General features: G+C 33.7%; 1 protein-coding gene across 3 annotated transcripts; it reads right to left on the bottom strand.

The window, feature by feature from the left end:
- Positions 1–86: 86 nt before the first annotated feature.
- Positions 87–27,908, bottom strand: LOC132727459 (uncharacterized). Of its 3 annotated transcripts, none has more exons than XR_009625351.1 (4): positions 27,538–27,908; positions 6,014–8,670; positions 2,627–2,744; positions 87–1,413 (listed from the first exon to the last, which is right to left on the bottom strand). XR_009625351.1 is itself a non-coding variant. In XM_060712985.1 (2 exons), the coding sequence occupies exons 1-2, from the start codon at positions 27,833–27,835 to the stop codon at positions 6,284–6,286; spliced, it is 2,685 nt and encodes an 894-aa protein (XP_060568968.1). In that variant the 5' UTR covers positions 27,836–27,908; the 3' UTR covers positions 5,830–6,283. The 3 variants fall into 3 exon arrangements, 1 of the variants encoding a protein (XP_060568968.1); XR_009625352.1 differs by lacking the exon at positions 27,538–27,908 and adding an exon at positions 26,043–26,143; XM_060712985.1 differs by lacking the exons at positions 87–1,413; positions 2,627–2,744 and having other exon boundaries at positions 5,830–8,670.

The following is a 27,908-nucleotide window of genomic DNA, read 5'->3' as shown; positions in this document are numbered from 1 at the left end:
TTTTCTAAGAAAAATAGCTTTTCTGATGTTTAACATCTAACCTGTTCTAAATCCCTTGTAAAAACAGAATTAAACACATGTTTGACATTTCTAAAGAATTTAATAAAAACAGATTTCTGAGGCATAATGTGCCTTTAAAGGTAACTATGCTCTACACAGAAATTTAGTTTAAACTGATACAACGTTGAATAACTACAAAATTAACACACGGCATATACCTCAATAAGATATTTCTACAATGTAGATACATTTAAATGTGTACTAGTTGTGTCCCGGCAATTACTAAAATATGGAAATTTACAATGCTGAATGGGCAATAACACTAAAAATGTGCACAGCAATTATAAAAAAAACAAACAGTAATTTACCTCAATGGTTCGAAACCAAAATAAAGCATTGCAAACTTTAAAGGACTTTAAATGTAAAATGTTTTATAAAAGGGTTTGGTATCTTATAGTTCATTGCAGTTTTCTTAATGAGATTTATCTATCTATGACTTTTCAAGTTCTTAACTTCAACACTTAAAAAATTAACCTCGGGGGACAAAACTAAATATGAATAGGCATGAGAGAAAACTAAAATGATTCTTGAATAATTACCATATTAACAACAACTTTGTTGTATGAGAGTTTAATTACTGATATGATTGTGGTTTTAAAGAACGGGTGTTATATTGAATACGTATACATAATACAAATATATTAATCTTTGTTAAATATACAAAATCATACTAAGAAAACTATATACACACAAAAAAAAACAACAACATGCATCTCTTAAAGTAACAAGAAGTCCGCTATGACCCTAATTCACCATAGTTCAAAACCGAATGACATATCAACATATAGCATATAATAAAGGGTTTCTGCAACAAAATATTATAATTCATCATATATTGTGTTCATACTTAAAATCTCTTTAGAAATCTATCAACATTTTTGTTTTCATTAATATCTCATAAGAGTAACCAAAAGGCAATATCTCTTTTTTTTATCAATACTTTAATATGGAAAATGTGCCCATTCTAAACCATCCACTTTATTTTTAAGCGTTTTTTACAAGTTTCATTTTCTGTTTTCTAATGAAATATAATTATGTAACTCACAAAAAATTTTCTGAAGGAACTCTAAAATATTTCACAGCGGTCTTGGTAAGAATTTCATTTTTAGATGTAAATTCCTCTTGAAGAAAACAGATTTAAGGTACAATTTACGATGCAAAAGTAAGTTACAAATTGCTGGTCTGTTTTCGTTTCATTCAGGAACTAGAAGATTTTAGAAGCTATTGAAGACGCACTGTTTTTAAACAATTTTCTTTTGGATATGTTTCTGTAAAGCTAGGAACAGATGTTAAGTCTTCATATTGGACTCTAGTAGAAGCATAATCATCACTGTCACTGTAGATTTACTCAAGCTGTTAAGAAGAAGTATAAACTAAATGAGAAAATCGAAATATAACAGTGTGTAACAGTGTAGATTATTTGATGTATAAAGTATAATAATATATTTTATGTGTTTTACGATTAATGCACATTTAAGGTGAACCTAAGTAAATCCAAATCATAAGCTTCCATACGACAGGTTGTTTTAATTATAGTAAGTAACTAAGTAATTTATTTATTATAGTGGCATGTGTAAACAGTTATTTATAAATCAAATTATATAACATATTAAATAGTTATACATCTAGCCCAATGGCATATAAGCCCCCTTCATTTGTAACAACTGTTGCCATTAAGTGATAGAAATATGGTTAGAATATATTGAAATTGCCCTTTATATGGATCAATATATGTCCACGACCTGACATATGAGTAGAACCATAAACCTTCCGTAAGAAAATTGAATTGTATAATACATACATCTTCCGACGGCCAGCTGAAATGAATTATTTAAACATACAAGAAGAACTACGGACCATCTGTAAGCAAATTGAATTATTTAGGCACGAGCTGATATCAGAGTAGAGTCAGCAAACTTAATAGAATGGTATAGGCTGTCATGACCTGACAAGTTCAGAGGGGAACCTCGGGTCTTCCGTGAAGGAACTGAATTGAAAAATACACCTTCCCATAGCCAGCTGAATTGAATTATTTAAGCATAAGCTGGTATCCGAGTAGAACCACAAACCTCTGAAAGCCAACTGAATTTAATCATTAATGCACAAGCTGACATCGAAGTAGAACCACATGCGATGACATCACAGTATAGACCTCGGGCCTGCTGTAAGCCATATGGGCATAATAGCTGACATCTGAGTAGAACCTCGGGCCTTCTGTCAGCCATCTGAGCATAATAGCTAACATCTGGGTAAAATCACTTCCTGTTGTCAGCTAAGTGAATTTAACAATTTGGCCTAAGCTGATATCTGAGTAGAACCTTTTGTAAGATAAATAGTACCAAACTTTGCTAAAGAGGTATAACTCAGATGGCATTGAAACTCGGCTTACAAAACTTGGCGTAAAATTCAATATTTTTTCAACAATTTCCCTCAAAATCGTCGTCTGTTTATGAATTGGTTGAATAAAGCAATTGTTGTTTGCATGAAAGCTGTCTTCGATATTATATTTTACAATCTTTATCGGATTTAATTGATCTGTCAATCATAAAGATAATGTAAGAGCTACCTTGTCAATAAAGGAACATGGTATTTTTGTTGCTCAAAATAATCTATAAACTACAAAAATCCTAATAATTATAATGTCACAAGAGATTCTGCATCACAATGCTTTTGATCCAAGGCCACTGAAACGAGAAGTAAGACATAAGATTAACGCAGATCTTATTAATGGAGAAATTTTGCAGAACAATGTCTTATTCTAATCTATAGATAAAAGTCACCGGTAGGCGTGACCTGTAGCGCTCAGTTTGTTTCTTTCTTGGTCTTAATGTAACATATTGAAGAAAGAATATTGCAGCAAAGAATACTTCTAAAAACGTAACTGTATTGAACAAAATATCATTCAAATTTTATATTTGACCTCGTCGGTCCAGGTCATATTTGAATAAATCATTGCAATATTTGTAATAAGTGTTCTTTTGTCCAAGAACCAAATCCTTGAATAATGAAATTGTCACGTAGAGTAAATTTCAATAATTTGACATTGAAGGTCGTTTAAAGGTCAAGGTCATATTGGAATTATAAAACATATCAGTTTTGTCATAAGGGTTCTTTTGTTTAAGTATAAATCAAATCTGTAAATGAAAAACAAAGTTATAACAATCGACTTTTAAGCTAAATTAAATATTTGACCTGGAAAGTCAAAGTCATATTTGAATTACTTTTCATGTCAGTTTTGTTACAAGTATTCTTTTGCCCAAGTAAAATCAATTCCATTGATAAATGACAGTTACGTCATTGGTTGCTGACCAAACTCAACAGTTGCTATGGAAGTCATTGGTTACTATGAAAGTCATTAGTCAATAGTAGATTCATTGCTTGCTATGGAACGTAAATGGTTGCTATGAAAGTCACTAGTTGCTAGGTAAAAAGGCAATGCTTGCTATAGAAGTCACTGGTTGCTATGTTAAGTCAATGATTGTTATGAAAATATGCTATGTAATACAATTCTTATGAGGTAAGGTTAAGGGTTACTATGGAAGTCACCGGTTGCTATGGAAAGTAATAAATTGCTATGGGAATTAAATCTTGCTAAAGAAAATCAACTGTTGGTTTAGAAGTAACTGTTCGCTATATAAATTCAATAGATGATATGGAAGTCGGTAGTTGCTATGAAAGTCAATGGTAGATACACTGGTTGCAATGCACAGTCAAACATTTTTATCGAAGTCAATAGTTACTAGGTTAAGCGTCAATCCTTCCTATGGAAGTCGCTGGTTTCTATGGAGAGTCAATAGCTGCTATTAAATGTCTATGATTGCTATGAAATTTAGAGGTTGCTGAGGAAAATAAATGGTTGCTATGGAAGTCAGTGTTTCAATGAAAGTCAGTGGTTGCTATGGTAGTCAATGGCTTCTAAGGGGAATCACTTGTTGCTATTGATTCAACTTGTTCCTAGGGATAGTCAAGGTTTGTAAAATCACAAGTTGCTAAGTAAATCAAATGCAATGGTTGCCTGGGATAGTCATGGTTCATTTGGAAGTCCTTGTTTCCTTAAGATATTCAATGGTTGCTATAGAACGAAATAATTGCTATGAAATATAACAATGACTATGTAAAGTAAATCGGTCCAATGGTTGCAATACAAAGTCAATGGATGCTATGGAGATCAATGGTTGCTTTGGTAATTCAAGATTGCTATGGAAATCACTGGTTGCTAAGTAAAGTCAAAATTTGTTCTAGACATCAATGGTTGCTCTGATAAAAACAATGGTTGCTATGGAATGTCAAAAGCAGTTATGAAAGTCAGTGGTTGCTATGGAAAGTAAATGGTTGTTATCCATGTCATCGGTTGCTATAGAAGTTAAGGGTTGCTAACTATTAAAATATCAATGGTCGCTTGGAAAGGTTAATAGACATTTAAGGAAAATCCATGACTCTTTTTGTGGGGCCAATATAGACCCTGATTCTATAATTTTATTCTAGAATTCACAAGGCAATAGTTCATGCAATAGTTTATAAGCTTTAGTCTCGATGGTTTTACAGAAGTTGATTATTTTAGTTTAAAAAATACATACGGGTATGTATTTGAAAAGACCCCTGGGAGCTGGTTCAATTGAGACCACTAAGTCCAGGACTGTAAACTTAATAGTGGTCCACAAAAGAATATTTCATGTTCATAAAATATCTAAGCTTAAGCCTGATTTAAGAGACTTAGATATCTATTTTGGTTTTTTATGTTTATACATATAAAGAAAATCTACACCCCCCCCCCCAAACCGAAGGAAATTTTGCCCCAAGCTTTAATTTGTATAAATTTGATTGAGGTACACTAGAAAATCTTTCATGCAAAATACACAAGCTTTAGGCCTTTGTATATTGAAGTGATTTTTAAAGTTATATGTATGTACATAGTACTTATTGCATACAAACATGCATAAATGAATGAAAAATCCATGACCCCGTTTTTAATACAGCAGCTATAATTGAACAATCTTGGTAGATTTCCACTAGAGTATGTGTCTTGACTAATATCTAAGATTAAACCGTTATTGTATTAGGGAAGAGTATCTAAAATGTCAACCATATACATTACGGAAAATCTAAGACTCCCCCCCCCCTCTGTTGGGCAAACATAGACCCCAGGACTTTAATTTAAACATACTTGGTAGAGGTAAACTAGACAATGATTCATGCAAACACCTAAACTTTAGTCTTGATTGATTTAGAAAAGATCCTTAGGCTATAAGTTTAACAAACAATTACTAGAAGTGTTCTAGACAATATTTCATGTTAAATATCTTAGTTTTAATCTTTACGATTTTAGAGAATCAGATTTTTTTTATTATATACATATATGAAAAAGCTAAGACCTATTGTCATCTTCCCCCCCCCCCACACCCAATACCTGGTCAATTAAGACCCCAAGTCTATACTGGTATAAACTTGGTAGAGGTTCACTGCAAAATATTTCATGTCAAATATCAAATAATAAACCTTTAATTTATGATTTAAAAGAATTTGGTTGACAGGTTAGCATATAATATTATTAAAGAAGGCACTTAATAGATAATTTAAAGAGTCTGGCAATTAATGTTACAAAAAGATAAAATCTTACGAGAACAATATTTCCGAAAATAAGAAAAGAAAAACAATCTTAACGTTTAGATTAATAAAATGTAAAGGAGATAATAGAGAGTTATAATTAATAACCTGTGTTCACCTATGTATATATAGCCTTTGTTTAAAAAATACTTTATTTCGATTTTAAAACATCTATTTCGGGAATAAAAATCATTGAAAATATTAAAAGTTGATTTATTTATATCAAATATATTTTTCAAGTTAAAGTTAATATAAGAGTATTGTTCACTGTTAATAATCTTTTTCACTCTTACCGTATGCCTGTATAATAAAATAATAAAGATAAAACATTCAATAGAAAATTATTTACCTGTGAAATATTTCCATACTGTATCCTAATCCAACTTTTTTATCCATTAAATTCCGTAAAACATTCCTTGAATTATTTCTATTAATTCAATGTTTTTATTTATAAGCAATTGTCAATTAATTAATCATAATTGAAAACGAAGTACATGCATGTCCTAATTTAAGATTGCAGTGTCGCAATTTTGTTTTATGTGTCCATATTTAAATTGTTTAAATTATTTTAAATTATTGAGGTTATTTCTTCAGTTTATTTCACAATGTTTTTTCTTGTCTATTCTTTGCTTGGTTTTATTGTTTTGAACTCAAACCACCAGTCGTCTCGTATCACATGAAAAGTATGTAATCTCCGAATATTTTCTCTAACACGTTCATATTCAGTTTCCGGTTCTATGGCGATCATCTCTACTGTAACTGACTGCGACAGATTTTCTAGCATGGTAATAAAGTTCTGTAAACTTCCTGCAGGCATTTCTATCTCCCTCAACTCAACACGTTCAATATTCAACATGTCACTTGACAGTAACAATGAACTTTCATCTAGATTTATGTCCGATAGCGTAACATTATCTAATGACGGTGTTGACATATTCAATTGTAGACTCCCAGGTAACTTACACAATCCTAACTTTGATAGAGTTGAATGTTGAGACAAGTCTAAGTCCCACCTCTTACAATCATGGCCGCCATGTTCTTTACAGGCTAACCTCCACAATGTTAATTCTTTCATTGATTTTTGAACGGAGATAAAATTGAAAATTGTTTCCAATATTTTGTGAGAAAACGTGAAGCCGCCAATATATAAATATTGTAAGTTTTGACATCGCGCCAGGTTTTCACTCTGATTTTCTTCATCATTTGTCCATGTACCACACCACAAAGCTACGGACTGTAAACTGGGAAACAGTATCCGATTTATATCAGCCTCCTCCTCCATGTCACCCCCATAGTAAAGTTTCTGTAAATGACTGAGATCTGTGAGAGAGAATAAATCTATAATTTTACGTAAACTGCTGGAAGTACGACTGGTCCTTATATTAAGTGATTTTATGTTGGTTTTATTTTGTTTTAACAATCGTTGTAACTGCTCACTGTGCATGGTGTTCTTGTCAATGAAGAAATCTTGTAAACATAATTGAATATTTTCACTTTCAGGCATTTCTTGTAAACACGACATGAACATTTTCTGTATGTTATACAATGAGTCACTGTAATCTGCCTGGGTTCTATAGTCGCGTGTTTTATCGTCTTCATTTATCACAGACATTAAATCATTTGATATTGCACACACCAGGTCAGAATTCAATTTACTTATAAATTCACAAATTTTTGACATGTCCAGAATGTCTTGAACATTTCTACATTTTTCTACAACAGATTTCTGAGCGTCACTTTGAGAACTTATAAATATGGCGGCAAAGTATTCATGCACTGTTTTGTGGGAAAACGATATTTTGATAATTTCTTTGACTAATGTTTTACTTCTACTTTCTGACAGTATTCCTGAGAGAAGACTTAATATCATGTCGTCTGCTTGGAGATATTTTTCAGCAACCGTTCTATCAAATACCAGCGTGTTTTCTCTGTTTTCGTTAAATAATGTTTGGTTCGCTAGTTCTGTTAGTGATTTTATTAATTTGTAAAACTTTTTACAAAATTTACGACTTTGGAAGTATTCAGGAATTTCACTGGCAGACGATTCACGAGATGATAGAACTTCCGGGTGTTTCTTTGACGTTCTCGATAATAGAAATTCAATGATATTGGTGTAAATTTCATGTATTGAATTTCCTATTGGAATGTTGTTACACCATAGGCAAACTATATACATGAGGAGGAGTGGAATCACTTGCATGTGTTCTAGGCGACGGTCAGTTATCACTTTATTGAAGTCCTGTGTTTTACGCTTCAGTACTGTATCGTTAAGGACACCTGTCATTTTCCTTATAGCATTTTCTTCTAGTTGCCGCGTAGATTCTTCACTTAATTGAGCCAATTCTATTTTTTTGTTTATTTGACTTGTTTTGAGATTTGAAACTCCAAGCTTCCACGGTCGAGTTGTCGTAAGGATAACACAATTATCACGTACGTACCGATGTGGGATATTTTCTGTTACTTCGCTGCAGCTGTTATTAGGGTGAGTCCATTCATCAAGACCGTCTAATATAATCAAGCATTTTTCCCGACGTAAAACCTCATGTATTGCTGCAGAAGCAGGAAGTTTCTTAATTATTTGCTGTTCAATCATATCGTCAATGTTACAAACAGAGGAACAGTCTCTTAATAAAACCAAAAATAAGAACTTAAAGTCAAATAACGTTTTTAAATCGTCATCTTTAAAACAGGCGTAGTTTTCATCGTGACAATGAGCTTGACACCACGTAATTGCAAGATATTTTGAGAAAGCAGTTTTTCCAAAACCTGCATCAGCTGATAGATAAATCTCTTGCTGATCTCTACTTCTTGTTGAAAACATGTTTTTCAAAGACTTGATCGGTGTTCTCTCCTCTTCATGGCAAGTTAGGGACTTCTGTTTCACCGCGACTATATCTGGCATCACATAGAACCCAGCTAGAGGTGTCTCTATTTCTTCAAGAAGCGGTGAGAGAGGTATTGAACTACACCTTTTTCTGTAAAATTTAATCAGGTCGCCTTGAAGTTCTGAAAAGAGGGTAGAAAAATTGTTTATCAGTGACAACCTTTCTATATAATATATGAAATGTTGAGGTGTTTACTAACTGCAATTTTGCATGGTTAGGAACAACAAAATGCATACGGCGAATAAGAAGTAGATATGCAACACTATATTCAGATGCTATGTTTAACTTAACAATACATAATTATAGCTAAACACAAAACATATGAAATGACATAAAGTATCCGTATTATGCAGATAACAGCTGTATATCTGCGGCACCGTAGTTTGGGAATGGCCTTTTTTTTCAAATTCCTGGGAAGGGCGGGGGCAGGAAGATTGGGGAAGTTACGGTTTTGGGACTTTTAAGTTAATGTTTCAGCACTGTGATCTACTTTGTCGGAATGTTGATAATCTAAAAGTCAAACCTAACATATATTTGACATACTTACTAGTTAATTAAATGCTTGCGAAAAAAAAACACTAAAAAACTGATTTACAAATTTAATATGCAGGGAAAATAAGATTTTATGTGTCGATCACATCTTTGGTCATTTTGTTTCTGATAAAACATTGATATTTTCGTATTTTCTTCAAAGGTCACTATGTCAAAGCGATATGGCCTTGTTAGCGCTTTTTATTTTATTTCTAGGATGAGTCTTGACCCTTAGAATTACGGTGGGGGCAAATAAAGTAATTTACATATTGCAATCGGTTCTTACAATCCACGAAAATAACTAAAAGTGGTCAACATATGCAAAAACAGCCCTTACTGCGTTAGTAACGCAGTTGAAATATGGTAATAAAATGGTAATAAAATAGTCAGTATGACCAGCACACATACAGAAAGATGTCAGGTTCTAAACCCGCAGATAGTAAAAACAAGTTAAGAATACTAACTAATTAATTTGAGTTATAAATAATTATTGTTATTCCTATTATATTCATTATACTGTATATAGATCAAACACTATTTGATATTTGCTTATATACATGTATGCTTAATATATGTTTGTATTTTTCTTTTGCTGTATATAAGATATACACTTGAAACAATCTTATGTACAGTGCACAAGGATGACAACTTTAATGTTTTAAATTATTGAGCGATTGCCTTTTGTTAATTTTCATGAATCTCAGAGATACGCAAATAGAAAGGGTGCGGGTTTAAATAATGAGAAGGCAAACATTGTTGATAAAAATATAACATTGCGCAAGACCATCGGAAGACGATGGCACGATGGTGAAAACGCGATGGTAGGATGGATAAAACGCGATGGTAAAATGGTGAAAACGCGATGGTAAGATGGTGAAAACGCGATGGTAGGATGGTGAAACGCGATGGAACGATGGTGAAAACGCGATGGTACGATAGTGAAAACGTGATGACACGATGGTGAAAACGCGATGGTACGATAGTGAAAACGCGATGTTACATCGCGTTTTCACCATCGTGCTATCGCGATTTCACCATCGTACCATCGCGTTGTCATCATCGAACTATTGTGTTTTCACCATCGTAACATTGTGCCATCGCGTTTTCACCATCATTCCATCGTGCATCGCGGGTACAGACTAAATAAAAAATCACGATTATCAAAACAGAACACCGTATAATTTGGATCTTGAATGTTTTACCTTTCTTAAAAGTTTAGTCCATTTTTCTCAATATTGATTTTCTTGAAATGTTTTGCTTATTTGGAGGCGTGCAGCTTTAATTATATGACATTGGATATATTATGTTTTGAAATAACCCTCAACCAAATACAAAGGTGTGTGATTGTCTGTTTTTGTTTTTTTCTGTTTTTTTTAATTGTTTTATTTTTAAGTGTAACTCAATGATAATTATAGATCTATATGAGTGTATGTTTTGATGATTTACTCTAATTTGTATTAATTCAGTTTTTTCAAATACCTGAAGTAGCGAATTTAGTCCAGAAAGGCTGCTACTAACGTACCTTATATATGAGGGCTGATTGATAAATTCGCGGAATTGTATTATTTCTTAAACTAACAAATATTTTACACCTCGAGAGACCTTTACTCTCGACTGACAAAAAGCCAAATAATCATTGAGATATATTGAACAATAAAGTTTACAAGCAAAACAAAATCACTTCACTATCCTACACTTGAAGCACGCCGATGCGACGTTGTCACACGCTGATGTCACCTAAACGTCAAATAATAATGTCCGGTTCACTTTTTCAACGTAATTACCCCCGGTGGAGACACATTTCTTATGCCCGTGTATCAATTGGTCACAAGTCACTTTAAACCAGCCTGAACTGAACGACGAAACTATCTCGCACGCCCTGGTGCGTAGCTGAAATGATGTTTCAAATCGTTGGCCTTTCAGTTCCTTCTTCTAATCGGGGAACAGACAGTCTAATGGTACCTAGTTCGGGCTGTATGGTGGGTGTGGCAGTAGACTGAACCCGAGCAGGCTAATCTCCAGTTCTGTGTCGTGAGCCCGGTGTATTATGGTGTAGAATAACATCGTCCAGGTCTAGCTGATGTCGCTCCCGGCGCAAGGCTTGTACCAAGTCCCGACGTAAAAAGTGGAAGTTGACAACGCACAACGACTGCATTACGTCAATATTTTAAAATGAATTTTTCTTAAATAAGATAAACAGTATTTATTAAATACTAGAACCGGCTAGCTCTACATGTATTTATAGAAACATTTTTAATTTCAAAATAGTAACAGTTTTTTTATATTTTAGTTTTACTTTTGAATTTACGGTTGATCCCTCTCGCATCTTGTGTTGTAGCAGGAACCCATGCATATATACATTTCCTTCTTGGCACTTCGCTTAACCCTAGCCTTTTTCGGTGGAGGTGTGTCAGGTAACTTCCAAATTGAAGACTGGTGTTTGGATTCGTGATGTAATAGTACAACGATGTCTCGTCCGTGAACACGATCCTTTCTTAAAAATCTTCGTCATGTGCCTCGTTACGCTTGAGAAATTCTCTAGAACACTGCACGCGCTTCTGTCTGTCGACTTCTGTCAGAATGCAGGGTACCCAGCGAGCGGCAACTTTCGATTGGTTGAGCTTTTCTGTAAGAATGCATTGCCGGGCATAATAAGAGAGACTTGGTTGTTCAGCTATGCCGCACCGTAACGCGCCTGTCAACGTCCAGCAATTATTTCACTAAGGCTGTGTTTCCAACAGTAACTATAAACGTCAGCCAACCAGTTCTTTCACTAAGGCTGTGTTTCCAACAGTAACTGTAATTGTCGACCAACCAGTGCATTCACTAAGGCTGTGTTTTCAACAGTAACTGTAAACGTCGGCCAACCAGTTCTTTCACTAAGGCTGTGTTTCCAACAGTAACTGTAAACGTCGGCCAACTAGTTCTTTCACTAAGGCTGTGTTTCCAACAGTTACTGTAAACGTCGGCCAACCAGTTCTATCACTAAGGCTGTGTTTCCAACAGTACCTGTAGACGTCGGCCAACCAGTTCTTTCACTAAGGCTGTGTTTCCAACAGTAACTGTAGACGTCGGCAAACCAGTTCTTTCACTAAGGCTGTGTTTCCAACAGTAACTGTAGACGTCGGTCAACCAGTTCTTTCACTAAGGCTTTGTTTCCAACAGTAACTGTAAACGTCGGCCAACCAGTTCTTTCACTAAGGCTTGTGTTTCCAATAGTAACTGTACTCGTCGGCCAACCAGTTCTTTCACTAAGGCTGTGTTTCCAACAGTAACTGTAAACGTCGGCCAACCAGTTCTTTCACTAAGGCTGTGTTTCCAACAGTAACTGTAAACGTCGACCAACCAGTTCTTTTACTAAGGCTGTGCTTCCAACAGTAACTGTAAACGTCGGCCAACCAGTTCTTTCACTAAGGCTGTGTTTCCAACAGTAACTGTAAACGTCGGCCAACCAGTTCTTTCACTAAGGCTGTGTTTCCAACAGTAACTGTAAACGTCGGCCAACCAGTTCTTTCACTAAGGCTGTGTTTACAACAGTTAATGTAAACGTCGGCCAACCAGTTCTTTCACCTAGACTGTGTTTCAAGCAGTAACTGTAAACGTCGGTCAACCAGTTCTTTCACTAAGGCTGTGTTTCCAGCAGTAACTGTAAACGTCGGCCAACCAGTTCTTTCACTAAGGTTGTGTTTACAACAGTAACTGTAAACGTCGGCCAACTAGTTCTTTCACTAAGGCTGTGTTTCCAACAGTAACTGTAAACGTCGACCAACCAGTTCTTTCGTCATCATACACGGATTTTCTTCCTTCTCTAAACCGCTCATGCCATTTATACACACATGTCTTTCCACCAGTAGGCAATGTTTCCGAATTTTTTATCTTTTTAAGAGTTTCGCTCGGTGAAAGTTTCAGTCCCACACAAAACTTGACGACAACTACAACTGGTGCGTAATTCAATGTCGTCTGCTGACGTAATTCGCCGTTTGGTAGACAAAGAGGTTAAAACTTTTTCGACCCTTTCCGTCAGTGTTCGGATAAGGACCTCGAACACAATAGTATGAATACACGGAAGGATGCGGAATTTCTGTCTAACATACGCTAAGAAACTGAATATGTAATTAATGACAAGTTTCTTTCCAATAAATGTAGTAAAAGTCCACCTAAAATAAGTGAATTCATACGCACAAAAGCAAACAATACATTATTTATATATTTATTATTATGGTTGTAGAAACCGAAAGTACAAAAAGCCAACCTGTTGACATTTAGTCGGATGTGTTTAAAATTATACATCAGTGGGCATATTTAAATTACAAATTTTTGTCAGACATATTTTCAATTATAAGAGTACCGAAACAGACATTACTTTTCTCTTGGATGTCAAATTTATACATTCGTTTTAAATTATCTCTGTTTCTGTTTACATCTGAAACTGTAACTATGGTTATTTAAATAAATAAATGCAACCAAAGTATTTCTGGGTTCTTCTTATTATTTCAAATTGCAAATGTATCACTGTTTACTTCAAGTTCAAATACAGTCTATCATAAAAGGACACAGTGCTTAGTATACAGCATTACAGTAGAATAAGTCAGTGACTGCTGAGTTGTCCATTATAAAAGTATCTCCATCTGTTTTGTCTATCCCAGGAAGTCTGCTCATAACGCCTGCATCAATGTTTTTATAACCAGCTCTATACTTTATATAAAAGTTAAATTCACCCAATGCTGATGCCCATCTACATTATGTCCAATTGCGTGTAGATCAAGGGGTTGTTGTCGTTAAGAACTGTAAAGTGTTGTATTGCAAGATGGTTTTTAAATTTCCCGGTTACGGCCCACTTTAACGCCAAAAACTCTAACTTGAAGGCTGAATAATTCTTCTCTGATTTGGTCAATGACCTGCTGACATATGATATAACTCTATCATCTTGATAACGAATTGCTCCAAGGCCAACCCACTCGCATCCGTATGTAACTCAAACGGTCTTTTAAAATCTGAATAGGCTAATACTGGTGGTTGAGTCAGCTTTTCTCTAAGATCATCAACAATGTGTTCTTCTGTATCTGTCTATTTCCATTCTTTCACTGATTTCTTCTTTTTCTTTGATGAAGTGCCTGGCAATAGATCTGTTTATGGTTTGGATATCTGAAAAGTCTTTTATAATATCCACAAAATGAAATGAATGATCTAAGTTCATCAGCGTTGGTAGGTGCTTTCCAATTTCTAATCTTTTCAATTTTGGCTGGGTCTGTTTCAATTCCATCAGGACTCACTACGGGTCCTAAAAATTGTACAAGGTCTTGGAAAAAATGACATTTCTCTGGAGATAGCTTTAAGTTGTTCTCGTGTAGACGGGTAAGTATCATATCAATCCTTTTCAAATGTTGTTCATAAGTTTCTGAGAAAATAATCAAATCATCTAAATATATTACGCATATGGTCATGTTGTAATCGCCAAGTACCTCTTCCATTAGACGTTGATACGTTGCTGGTGAATTTGAAAGTCCAAATGGCATCTTTTCATATTCAAAAAATCCTAAAGGTCCTACTGTGAATGTTGTTCTTTCTTCTTTATGAATTTCTTCATTTTCTACCTGGTGATAACCTGATTTCATATCCAATGTAGAAAAACCATTTGATCCGTGTAATACATCTGAAACCTCTTCAATACGTGGTAATGCATAAGAATCTTTGACGGATTTAATGTTTATTTGTCGAAAATCAACACACATCCTTAATGAACCATTCTTCTTTCGTACTTAAACATTATTAGATGCCCATGCCCAGGATGACTTAGATTGCCGTATGATTCCTGTGTTGAGAAGTTGTGTAAATGATTCTTTACTTCTTCTACCATGTTTGGAGGAATTCGTCTATGAGGTTGTTTAAAGGGTACGTCATCAGGTCTACTCGATGTTTAACTTTTGGACAGTTGCCTATATCCGAGCCATCTTTGGAGAAGGTGTGTTTATGTTTCTGTTGTGATTCTTGAATTTGTTCAGTTTGTTGTTCTGTTAGTTTCTTGTTGTCATCTATTGTGATCTTTTCCATAATTTTCTTTACATCATCTTGTTGTTCTATATCTTTCATTAAATCTTTTCCATATTTGTAAATTTATAATTGTTTACTCATTTCTCTTCATTAAGTCAACTCAAAAAAAAATAAAATTCACTAAAATCACTATTAAAGTTCACTAAGTCCACTTTACTTAGGTATCTCCCCCAACTTAAGTAATTTGCTTAAGTGTCGCTCAACTCTGTTTGGATCAATAAAGTAAGTTTCTTTTTAAATTGTTCACTTAAGTGTCACTCAACGCAGGTTGTTTCAATTATGTCTCTTCTGTTAACTTAATAATTCACTTAAGTGTCACTTAACTCAGCTTAATCTATTCATGTCATTCTCTTCCTAAACATAAGTAATTCACTTCAGTATTAAAATCTTCTTTCATTTCTCTTCCACTTTCCTTTTCTTTAGTAATTCACTTAAGTATTAAAGTTAACTTTCAATTCCCTCAGTTAAGTACTATCCAAAAACTCATTTAAGTGTCCATTTCACTTCGAAACGTATTATACAAATATCCATTTCACTTCATTTAACTTTTCATTTCACTTAACTTAAGTATTCACTTCATGTAATGTCAATCCACTTAAGTATAAATACACATTTCACTCAACTTAAGTATTGAATTATTCACTTCAGTAACTTAAGTATTCAGTTCACCTAATGTCAATTCACTTAGGTATAAATATCCGTTTCACTCACTTAAGTATTCATCTCAATCCTTTTCTCTATTTTAAGGGATCACTTTAATTCAATTCATTTCAGTGATCAATTCAGTTCATGTCACAATTCACAACTTCAATAATCAATTCAATTCAGTTCACATCATAACATCAGTAATCAGTTCTATTCAGTTCACTTCACAACTTCAGTAATCAGTTCTATTCAGTTCACTTCACAACTTCAGTAATCAGTTCTATTCAGTTCACTTCACAACTTCAGTAATCAGTTTTATTCAGTTCACTTCACAACTTCAGTAATCAGTTCTATTCAGTTCACTTCACAATTTCATTAATCACTTCAATCAACTCAAGTAATGAATCACTTTGACTTAAATAATAAAAAAAATAATTCACTTAACTTAAGTTCTTTTTATCCACTTAACTTAAGTCAAAACTAATCAATTGTTTTCAATACCTTGAGTCAACAATTATTAAGATCAATTCAAAATTTATAAACAACTTATCCTTAATAATTCAATGTATTCAAAGATGAAAAATTTAATTAACTAAATTATAGTATCTTGTTCCTGTCAAAATACAAAAATAAAAAAAATATCTCAATTATTATCTAATTACCAGTAAATAGTTGTATTTGCGAAAATGTTCAAATTTCAATTTAAAAAAATTAATTCAAATATAATAAATTTTGAGTTTCTCTTTCTAAGTGAGGTCAACAAAATTATGTCTAAAATATTCTTATAAAAATTAAAGTGTAACTTTTATACTAACACTAACATATTGATTTTACACGTATGTTGATAATTCTTAATATTTTAATTACTTTAAACTTACATTATAAATGTTGACTACTATTGAATATCCACAAAAGCCCTCGTGATATAATTCCCCGCATCCGAACTCAAAACAGAGATGTTATTGAGCAATAAAATCACAGTTTGGGATATATTATATCTTAAATATACACATATGTGAAAATGTCCTTGAAAAGAACCGTTGTACAAATTTTTCGTTTTTTAAATGTATTGAAAAATTTCGACATCATTTTATCATGATGAATTGACATAAATAACTGGATTTCTCACCAAACGCTTCTCTCTTCTTCCCACCTGTGGAATTCCGCCTCGGAATAATGTAAACTTGTGATATGTCGCCCTTAGAAGTGTATGCAAAATCCACAATTAATGTAACAAAAATGACTTGATTTAATAACAAATCAAGTTGAACAATGGAAGTTGAAATCTTCTTATCAGTTCACATCACTTCAAGTATATAAATCCAAATGATGGTCGAAGAAAATATTAAAATCCTTCACTTATATTTAGTGACACAAAATTTAAACTCCGTTGGGCGCCATTTATAACTATGGTTGTTTTAATAAATAAATACAACCAAAGTATTTCTGGGTTCTTCTTTTTATTTCAAATTGTAAATGTGTCACTGTTCACTTAAAGTTCAAATACAGTCTATCATAAAAGGACACAGTGCTCAGTTTACAGCATTACAGTAGAATGAGTCAGTGACCTGCAAATACATAATAAAATCATATAACAAATAATACAATACTGTCTAAAGCCTGAAAACTATCATGTACATAAAATTACAACAACAATGTTACAAATACATAATCAAGAAGTAGTAATATACATACAATGTATATCAAAAATACTCTGGTGTGCCAAGTGGTCCATTAATCATTCATCACTTAATATAATCAACATTATCCAAATATCTCTTTCTTTATCATATATTCTATGCTGAACATAAAATACACAATTTATACAAAATAGGTATTTACATCATAAATACAATGTTTATAAACTTACCAAGTTATGGACCTGCTCACACAAACAACAATCTCTCCCGTGAACTGTGTGTTAAACTTCAATCAAAATAAGAATCATGTGCACAGGTTTCAGCGGTGTGACATTGTTAAGATGTTATATTATTAATAATAATAATAATTGTTAGAGTAAATACTGCCATTTCGAAGTACATGTACAATCGCTTTATGTCAATAAATAAAATAAGTCACAGACGCTTACAGAAAGCATTTACTTAAATGCTAACAACTACACATGAAGAATAAAGTATACTGCAAATATGAATACATTAAACAAATAAAAAACATACTGTAACGTGTACCGAGCTTAAATACGTATTTATAATCAATATATTATATTAATGATTTTTCTCTAGGTTTCCTTACCTAAATGATTGAAGACCATTGATTTCAAAATAATTGGGATATAAATTAATCAACTTGAATTAAATAAATATTATATAAACAAAACACAATATTGTTATATTTGATAACAATCCTAAATCCTAGTTTCTATCCCTAGTCTCTATGCCTCTTAATATAACCCATCTCGGTGCCTATGCCTATTACACTATACTCGTATTTCCTATATTTTTGTTTTATTTATCTCCAAACAGTTATCCAACAAATATCCTGCAGCCCGGTTTACTTTCTACCATATAAAAACCTGTAACCCTCTCCGGTAGCGTTGCCCCCTAGAGAACACGGATCACAGATAATATATATAGCAGGTATAACTTCAAAGCTCCAAGATTAGATGTTGACACTCTGACTTCCACCAACAAAAACTCATGTTTCTGTTTTATTTATCTCCAAACAATTATCCAACAAATATCCTGCAACCCGGTTTACTTTCTACTATATAAAAACCTGCAATCCTCTCTGGTAGCGTTGCCCCCTAGAGAACAGGATTACAGACAATATATAGCAGGTATAACTTCAAAGCTCCAAGATAAGATGTTGACAATCTGACTTCCACCAGCACAAACCCAAACTCACCTTGAATACCTCTGCTTAAATATGCTTTGCACAACAACGCCCTCTTGCGGCTATTTATGATTGGCTAATCAACTTACAATACAATTATACAGAAACGAGCACCTGCTAATAATGCTAAATAGATCATATAGTCTGCATTACAAGTAATGCCAATTAAAACATTCTAGTAAAAACTATTTATACTTTACATTGTAATGACATCAAAGAAATACTCACATCATTATTTACAACAGAATAATAACAAACTAACCTTGTAAAATATAATTATATACTCTGAACGTAGTGTTTACGTTTGTAACGTGCAAATGGCGTTCTAATATTAAAGGGCCGTAACTCGTAATAATTGTTACATTACCCACGCCTCCGAAGTCATGCGTCTCGCATGTTAAATTATCAACAACTCTATCTTTTATGCATTTATTGATATGTTAATCACATAACTTACTGTGATTATTGCAACATAAACAAAATTTTAAAAAAAATGACGAAACTATCTGTCTCATAAATGTTTTAAACAGGATCTTTCTGTCATAACGTCTATTATTTCTTTTCAACTCACTAAGTCCATAATCATCTTAATAACTTTCATTTGATGCTCCCTGTCATTCTGTCTCTGTCGCTCATCTGCGTCCCTATCTTCTTTTCTTTTTCTCTCCTCTGCTTCTAGTCTTGCGAACTCAAGATCAATTTTCCTTTTCTCAATTTCGAGTTTCATCTTTACTAACTGTACATTCTGGTCCACATTAACTTTCCCATCCGAACTAGTACAAACGATATCAAATTGAGCATTTGTATCATCTGTGTCAATTTCAAGTGAATTCTCACAAACTGTTTCTATCTCAGTAGACTTATGTAAGTTTTTCTCAACATTGTTATTAATGTCTTCTTCTTTATTATCATCAACAAAAGTACCTTTACTTTCATCTTGCACAGTTTTTAATATCTTAATAGGTGCTTGAACTGGCTTCGGCAATGTTCTTTTACGAAATATTCTTCCAAGCCTAATGTCATTGATCTGTCTTTTGTCAGGTTTTTCTATTTCCCTATCATCATCATGAATATCATCCACTTTTGTATCACTTATGACTGTTTCCTCAATCACTATCTCTGGATCTTCATCCCAACTATGGTTAGACTCTGCGTCTGTGTCTTCCTCACTTTGAACGACGCTCTCTTTTGAACAGCTTGTTTCTGATTTCTCACTATCATTATGTTGTCTCTTTTGATGTTTTCTCAGATAAGCAACCTTTTTGAAGCTTATACCACACGTTTCACAGGGAATTCTAGTCTCTTTACAATTCATAATGTGATCCATGAATTGAGATGGTTCTATCACATCTTTACAGTAGGGACAAACAGTTTTTGTCTCTTTCTTCTTTTTCTGTGGAGGTTCAGCCATACTGAAAATAGAAAGGCAATAGTCATTTAAATATGACGGTTTTCGTATTTCCCTTCCAAATCTACTCCTTGTCTGAATAACGTCTTCTTCATTGTCTGCATCTGAAAAATCTTCGCTATAATTTATCTGATTATCTTGATCAACTGTTACCTCAGTCTCCATACCTTCAGGTGATCCATGATCTTCATTTAGACTATCTTTCATCTGGCTTTTTACCTTTCTCATTCTGTTATTATGTACTATCTGATTTGATGCCATCCTACCACAATTAACTTTATATAAAACATCAGATACCTTTTCAGTTACTTCAAATGGTCCTTTCCAAAAGGATGTGAACTTTGAAGAACAACCTACCTTTTTAACAGGAAAGAAAACAAGAACTTTATCACCTGGTGTAAAACTATCGTATGAAGTTTTCCTATCATGATATATTTTCTGTCTCTTAATTGATTTACCAGTATATTGTCTTACCGTGTTATGAGCAGTCTCAAGCCTTTCTTGTAGTTCCCATGCCCATTGAGATGTAGGAATAGATTTCATATTCGATGGCATTTCAAATGCTAAATCTAATGGTGTCGACGTTTCCCTACCTAACATTAAGAAATTAGGCGACATACCAGTTGTTTCATTATCAGTTGCTCTATAAGCCATCATTACATATTGTAAATGCTCATCCCAGTCACGGTGATTTTCCTTCACAAACATGCTTAACATAGTAGCTAATGTTTTATTGAATACTTCTACCATTCCGTCAGACTGCGGGTGATAAGCCGTCGTCCGTGTCTTTTCAATTTGCAGTAGGTTACACATATTTTGAAAAAGCATACTTTCAAATTGTTTTCCTTGGTCTGAGTGAATAATATTTGGGATTCCGAATCTCGAGAAAACTTTTTCAACCATTATTCTGGCAACCGTTTGTGCTTCCATATTTTGCATAGGAAATGCCTCCGTCCATTTTGTAAAATAATCAGCTATTACTAAAATGTATTTGTTTCCTCTTTCTGTTTGTGGCAATTCACCTAAGATATCTACAGCTATCCTTTCCATCGGATATCCAGATCTTACTGTTTGCATGGGAGCTTTCTTATTTGGAATAGGGCTCTTTCTTTTTAGACATAATTCACACCCAGAAACATATGTTCTAACATCATTTTGCAATCCAGGCCAATAGTACCTTTGTCTAACCTTACTCAATGTTTTTCTTATTCCTAGATGACCTGAGGCTTTTATATCATGAGAATATCTAAGCACTTTAAGCCTGCATGATAACGGAACTACCGCTTGCCAACTAATAACTTTAGTATCAAAGTCCTCCCATTTTCTGCTTAATATATCATCTCTTATTTCTAACCTATGCCACTGTGACCACAGTGACTTTAAATAAAAACTGCCACTACCTATCTCCTTATAGTCAGGTCTCTGTCCCTTTTTCATCCATTTGACCACAGACTGAATGTCTGCGTCTTTTGACTGAGCCTCTTTCATGGACATGTCTTTATCAATATCATAGACATTAACGTATGTTTGTAATGAACTAACTTTATGGCTATCAATTTCACGTTCAGGGTGTTCATTGCTACCACATTGCCGACACGGTATTCTGCTTAAAGCGTCAGCATTTCTATGTAATTTTCCTGGTCTGTGTTCAATTTTCATTTCATAAGTTGAAAGTATTTCAAGCCATCTGGCTACCTGTCCTTCTGGATTTTTGAATTGCATCAGCCAACGCAAAGATCCATGATCTGTTCTTACCTTAAACTGTTTACCATATAAGAAATGTCTGAAATATCTCACAAAGTGTACCAGTGCCAAAAGTTCCTTTCTAGTGACACAATATTTTCGTTCAGATTTCGTAAGTGTTCGACTTGCATATGCAATGACTCTTTCATGCCCGTCTATATTTTGTGATAAAATCGATCCAATAGCAAAATTACTTGCATCCGTATCCAATATGAATGGTTGTGTAAAATCTGGATGAGCAAGTATTGGTGCTTCTATCATTTTCTGTTTGAGACACACAAAGGCTTCTAAGCAGTCTTTATTCCAGTTAAATTTTTGAGATTTTTCAGTAAGTTTATGTAGCGGTTTAGCAATCTCAGAAAAATTACAGATGAACCTTCTGTAATAGCTACATATTCCAAGAAAAGATCGGAGTTCATGAACATTTACAGGTATCGGCCAATTTCTAATACACTCTGTCTTTTTCGGATCAGTTTTGATACCCTCCACAGAGACTATATGACCCAAAAATTCAACCTCCTTAGCAAACAAGCAACATTTCTTTGCTTTTAATTTTAATCCTGCATCTTTAAGTCTATCAAACACCTTTTCTAAATTATTATACATATCCATAAATGTCTTACCGGTAACAATAATATCATCCAGGTATATTAAGCATATACTCCAATGTAATCCAGCTAAGACTGTTTCCATTAACCGTTGGAAAGTTGCCGGGGCATTACAAAGTCCGAAGGGCATAACTTGAAAATTAAATAACCCTTGTCTTGTCATAAATGCTGTTTTATCTCTATCTTTTGGTTCAACCTCTACTTGCCAATAACCGGAACATAAATCAAGGCAAGAAAACCATTTTGACCCTGCAAGCTGCTCCAAAGACTCATCTATTCTAGGAATAGGATATGCATCTTTAGTGGTTACAGTATTTAATCGTCTGTAATCTACACAGAAACGACGAGATCCATCCTTCTTTTGGACAAGAACAACTCCACTTGACCAAGGGCTTGATGACGGTTCGATGACTCCTTTATCTAACATGTCTTTAACCTGTTTTCTCACTTCCTCATTCATACATTCTGGTAGTCTTCTTAATGGTTGTTTTATGGGACGAGAATCCCCAGTTGGTATTTGATGTCTGATAATACCTGTTCGACCTAAATCTGTATCAGACTTAGAAAATATATTGGAGTATTTTGTAAGCAATTCTGATATTTTACTACATTGAATATTACTCAAACCCTCTGTAGTACGATCATACAGTTCTTTAAGATGGGCTGGCAATATTGAAATATCCCCTTTATCATTACCATAACTAACATGTGCTATCGGGCTCATTAGTGCAACAAATGTACCAGGGTGCAAAGTCTGTGGTTCTGCGGAAACATTCATTATTCTTACAGGTATCTTATCTTTTGCTTGCACTAAAGTTCTTGCAACAAGCCCATTTTCATTTAAAATAGGTCTACCATTAGGCTCAATAATATATGATTCATTACTTGGTTTCGACTCACCAAATACTTTACCTTGTACCAGCATTTCTGAGTTTCCAGGAATTTCTGTTTTCTCAGCAACAACTATTTTGTAACAACCTATCTTCCCTGTACAATTCAACTGGCATTTGGTTCCATCTACAGTCATGATGCTACGTGATATATCTAATTTTGCATCCGTTAATTTCATGAAATCTAAACCTAGTATAATGTCTACATCAATATCTGATACCACAACACCTAGAGTAACCCTTTTTCCTTCAATATCTAATGTCAGTTTAGTTCGTCCTTTTACATCAAGTGGTGTCCCCGAAGCTGTTGTGATATTATTTTCATATCTTTCAAGATTTGAAGATGGACTCACAATATCTAGAAACTTGTGAGATATTAAGCTTAATGTTGCACCTGTATCTACTAAGCATGATGCCATACAGTCATTAACCTTTGCACTTAAATATAACCCAGAACCTTGATTGCTTGTTCTTTTAACATTATGGCTATCGTCTTTATCTTGTGACCTTAAACCCTGATTTTTAATTTTCGGACATTTATATCTATAATGACCCTGTTCCCCACATTCATGGCATCTAAACGTCTGCTTAAATGACCTAGACCTATTAAAAGCATTGTTATTTTCATGAGAACTACTTGAATGACTATTATATTTTGGCCTATAAGCTTGTGTGCCATATGACTTATTACGATTAAGGTTTTGTATAAGGTTCTGAACCTCTTTCATTAATTGTTGGCATTGATTTGATACATTGTTTTCTCTATCTTTCGATGTATCATATCGGTTGATAGAATGGATAAAGTTTCGTCTATCCGCAGTTTTATGCTCAGCTTTGTTAAAAGCTTCCAACTCAACGGCGTGTCTCACCGCGTCATTAAGACTTGATGGGCGAGCCTGTTTAATTCTTAGCCTCATGTCTGTACTAATAAGTGAGTCAATAAACTGTTCTTTGGCAAGCACTTCTCTAACATCTGCTGGGGCTGAAGGATAAGCCAAATTAGTTAATCGCCTTATATCTTGACCCATTTCTGACAATGACTCTGCAGCTCTCTGACGTCTTTCTCGGAGCTGTGTTCTGTATAACTCAGTCTGATTGGGCGGTGCGAAACGTTCTTCCAAAGCAGTAACAAGTTCCCTAAAATTATGCTTATCACCGCTTAAGTTACCGAATACGCCCTGTGCTTGTCCACGCAACGATACAGCTAGATATAAACCTTTCTGGTCATCTGTCCATTTATTAATTTCTGCACATGCATTAAAATGTGCTTTATAATCAGTCCAAGAGCCCGAGCCATCAAATGTAGCTGGTTTCATATAAACTGCATTTCTTTCAGACTTCAAACCATCATGACTTTCATTATGATTTCGAATTCTTGGCCTTTTTGTTACAAATCTGTCCCATGCCTCGCTTCTTTCATGTACATTTAATATATCATGTTCCTCATTATTTGGGGTATGAATACCTGATGGCAAATTATACGATACGTTCCTCTCATTATCAAATTCATTTGTCTCTGTTGACTGATCTTTCTTTATAGGTGTACTTCTTTGTTGTTCCTGTCTATTCATCTGATTTGAATTTCTTATCTGTAAACTATCATTATGTCTTGTGGTCAATGACGTGTCAAAAGAAGCTGATGACAATGTCATGAAGCTAAGTCGATTTTCGAGTCTTTCCATTTCAAGTTGTAGTCTGAGACTCTCATTTTCCATCTTCAAAATTCTGTTTCGAATCTCCATGTCTTCATCATCTATCAATGAACGTTGATTTCCCTCGGCCATTTTTCTATAGTATTTTTTTCTATTAATAACAAATAAAACGTACCTTTTAAAATGTATCTCTTCAAATGTGGGCAAACACTGGTGATTGTGTTTTATCTATAAATAATAATAGATCTATCCCACCGTCGCTGCCACCAATTCTGTAACGTGTACCGAGCTTAAATACGTATTTATAATCAATATATTATATTAATGATTTTTCTCTAGGTTTCCTTACCTAAATGATTGAAGACCAATGATTTCAAAATAATTGGGATATAAATTAATCAACTTGAATTAAATAAATATTATATAAACAAAACAATATTGTTATATTTGATAACAATCCTAAATCCTAGTTTCGATCCCTAGTCTCTATGCCTCTTAATATAACCCGTCTCGGTGCCTATGCCTATTACACTATACTCGTATTTCCTATACCTTTGTTTTATTTATCTCCAAACAGTTATCCAACAAATATCCTGCAGCCCGGTTTACTTTCTACCATATAAAAACCTGTAATCCTCTCCGGTAGCGTTGCCCCCTAGAGAACACGGATCACAGATAATATATATAGCAGGTATAACTTCAAAGCTCCAAGATTAGATGTTGACACTCTGACTTCCACCAACAAAAACTAAAACTCACCTTGAATTCCTCTGCTTATATATGCTTTGCACAACAACGCCCTCTTACGGCTATTTATGATTGGCTAATCAACTTACAATACAATTATACAGAAACGAGCACCTGCTAATAATGCTAAATAGATCATATAGTCTGCATTACAAGTAATGCCAATTAAAACATTCTAGTAAAAACTATTTATACTTTACATTGTAATGACATCAAAGAAATACTCACATCATTGTTTACAACAGAATAATAGCAAACTAACCTTGTAAAATATGATAATACTCAGAACGTAGTGTTTACGTTTGTAACGTGCAAATGGCGTTCTAATATTAAAGGGCCGTAACTCGTAATAATTGTTACAATACCAAAGTAAACGACAAATAGTTAAAACATTTCCACAAAAACAATTAACATGTCCTCCACAAAATTATCAAACACCGCGCTCTACTTGAATGAGTGATTTTATCAAACAATCAGAATAGAGATAAAACCAAGGTTGACGATAACTAAATAACAAATAATAAATAGGGCTTAGACCACTAAATAAGAACCTGCCACAAAACCACGTGGTAGAACTATTTTCAATCCGTATTTTTTGCGAGATTATTATAGATAATAGCCGAGGATGTTCCGATTGATAGAGGTTAACGTTGCTGCGAAACAACCGTTCAACACATCGTCTTTAAATATACAGGAAATGACGTCAAGACGTCGCACTAACCTTACACGCGTAGGCGCCAAATTTTGCTTTAATTTTCTTCCCGCAGTGACATTTATACTATATCATGTATACTTTAAAATACAGCGTGCTTCAAGTCACAGGACAGTGGTTATTATGGACACGGTGTATTCGTAGGAAAATGTTGATATATATTCCGCAATATGGACATGTAATTGCAAACATTTTGTAATTCAATAATGTTATTTGGTTTTTAGATGATAATTCCGCGAATCTATCAATTAGCCCTCGTATTATGTAGAAATTTACCGTTAATTATAAAAGGGAGGTTAATGCTCGAATATGTTATGTGTCACTTCTAATGTTAAATGATCGCTAGTTTTCCTTGAAACTGCTTTTTTGTTGCTAATTAAGCACATCTGAATTTCCCAAAAATAAAACAAAATTAATAGTAGTCAACATTTATAATGTTAGTTTAAAGTAATTAAAATATTAAGAATTATCAACATACGTGTATAATCAATATGTTTGTAAAGATGTTTTCTGTTTAATTTGTGAAATACATGTATGTGATCTGTGTCATATTATAGCACGGTATGTAAGGCCGTATTCGTAGGCCTGAGTGATCAATAACAAACATTTGAACGCCATACCGTGCGATATGTTCGACACAGATCACTCAAAATCAAGATCTATTTCCATTGAAAAAAATTATATTTGTACTATATTTTTGGTGGTTTCAGAGTTTCTGATAACAACGTTCTTTAAAAGCTTTTCGAATAGGCTGAAATTTTGAAAACGTTTATAAAGTTTTTTGTGTTTATTTTATTTCTTTATATATATTTTCAAGCGAAATACAGAGTATATATAGTGAAGTTAAAGTGATATTCAATTATTTTGCAACATTGAATATATATTGGCTAGAATAAGTATGGTGCTCAACAATGAATCACGAACTCTTTAATTTTACATTAATAGACATTAAATTAAAGATGGCACCTAAGATCAAGTGTCATAGTATAGCAAGAATGTATATTACAGATACAATCACTTCGTGTGCAATATGGTTTTGATATGGACATTTTGAACTCGGAAATGAAGAAAAAATTCGTAATAGTAATAATCACATGGTAAACATGAAGTCATGTGATAAAATAGTTTGACAATGTTATATCACTTACTTTGTTTAAAATCAATATACTGTTCTTCTTTCTCGGCTTTACTTGCTGTGTTCAGTTCTTTTTGTAACGTCTTTCCTAATTCAGCCAGGTCTGTTCGTTCTTTATCTCCTTGTTTATGAATTGTATCAATTTCTTTGTCCATTTCGTCATTTAATCTTTTCACAGAAGCATCAGTTTTATCTTGAATCTGTATCATTCCCTCGGCAGTTTTTGATTCAAGAGATAAGAGATCTTCTTGTTTTCCCTTTATCATATCTAGTTTAATTCTGTCATATTGATCATCTAATCCAGCCTTCATCTTGTCTTGAATTATGGTTGCCACATCGTCTAGTACTTTTCTTATATCATCTTTTCCAATGACTAGAGTGTCA

The sequence above is a fragment of the Ruditapes philippinarum genome, unplaced genomic scaffold (assembly GCF_026571515.1).
Source record: "Ruditapes philippinarum isolate M1 unplaced genomic scaffold, ASM2657151v2 ctg14579_1_1_1_1, whole genome shotgun sequence".
Lineage (NCBI taxonomy): Eukaryota > Metazoa > Mollusca > Bivalvia > Venerida > Veneridae > Ruditapes > Ruditapes philippinarum.
The sequence above is the reverse complement of the archived record's forward strand: the minus strand, read 5'-3'. Positions and strand labels throughout refer to the sequence as shown.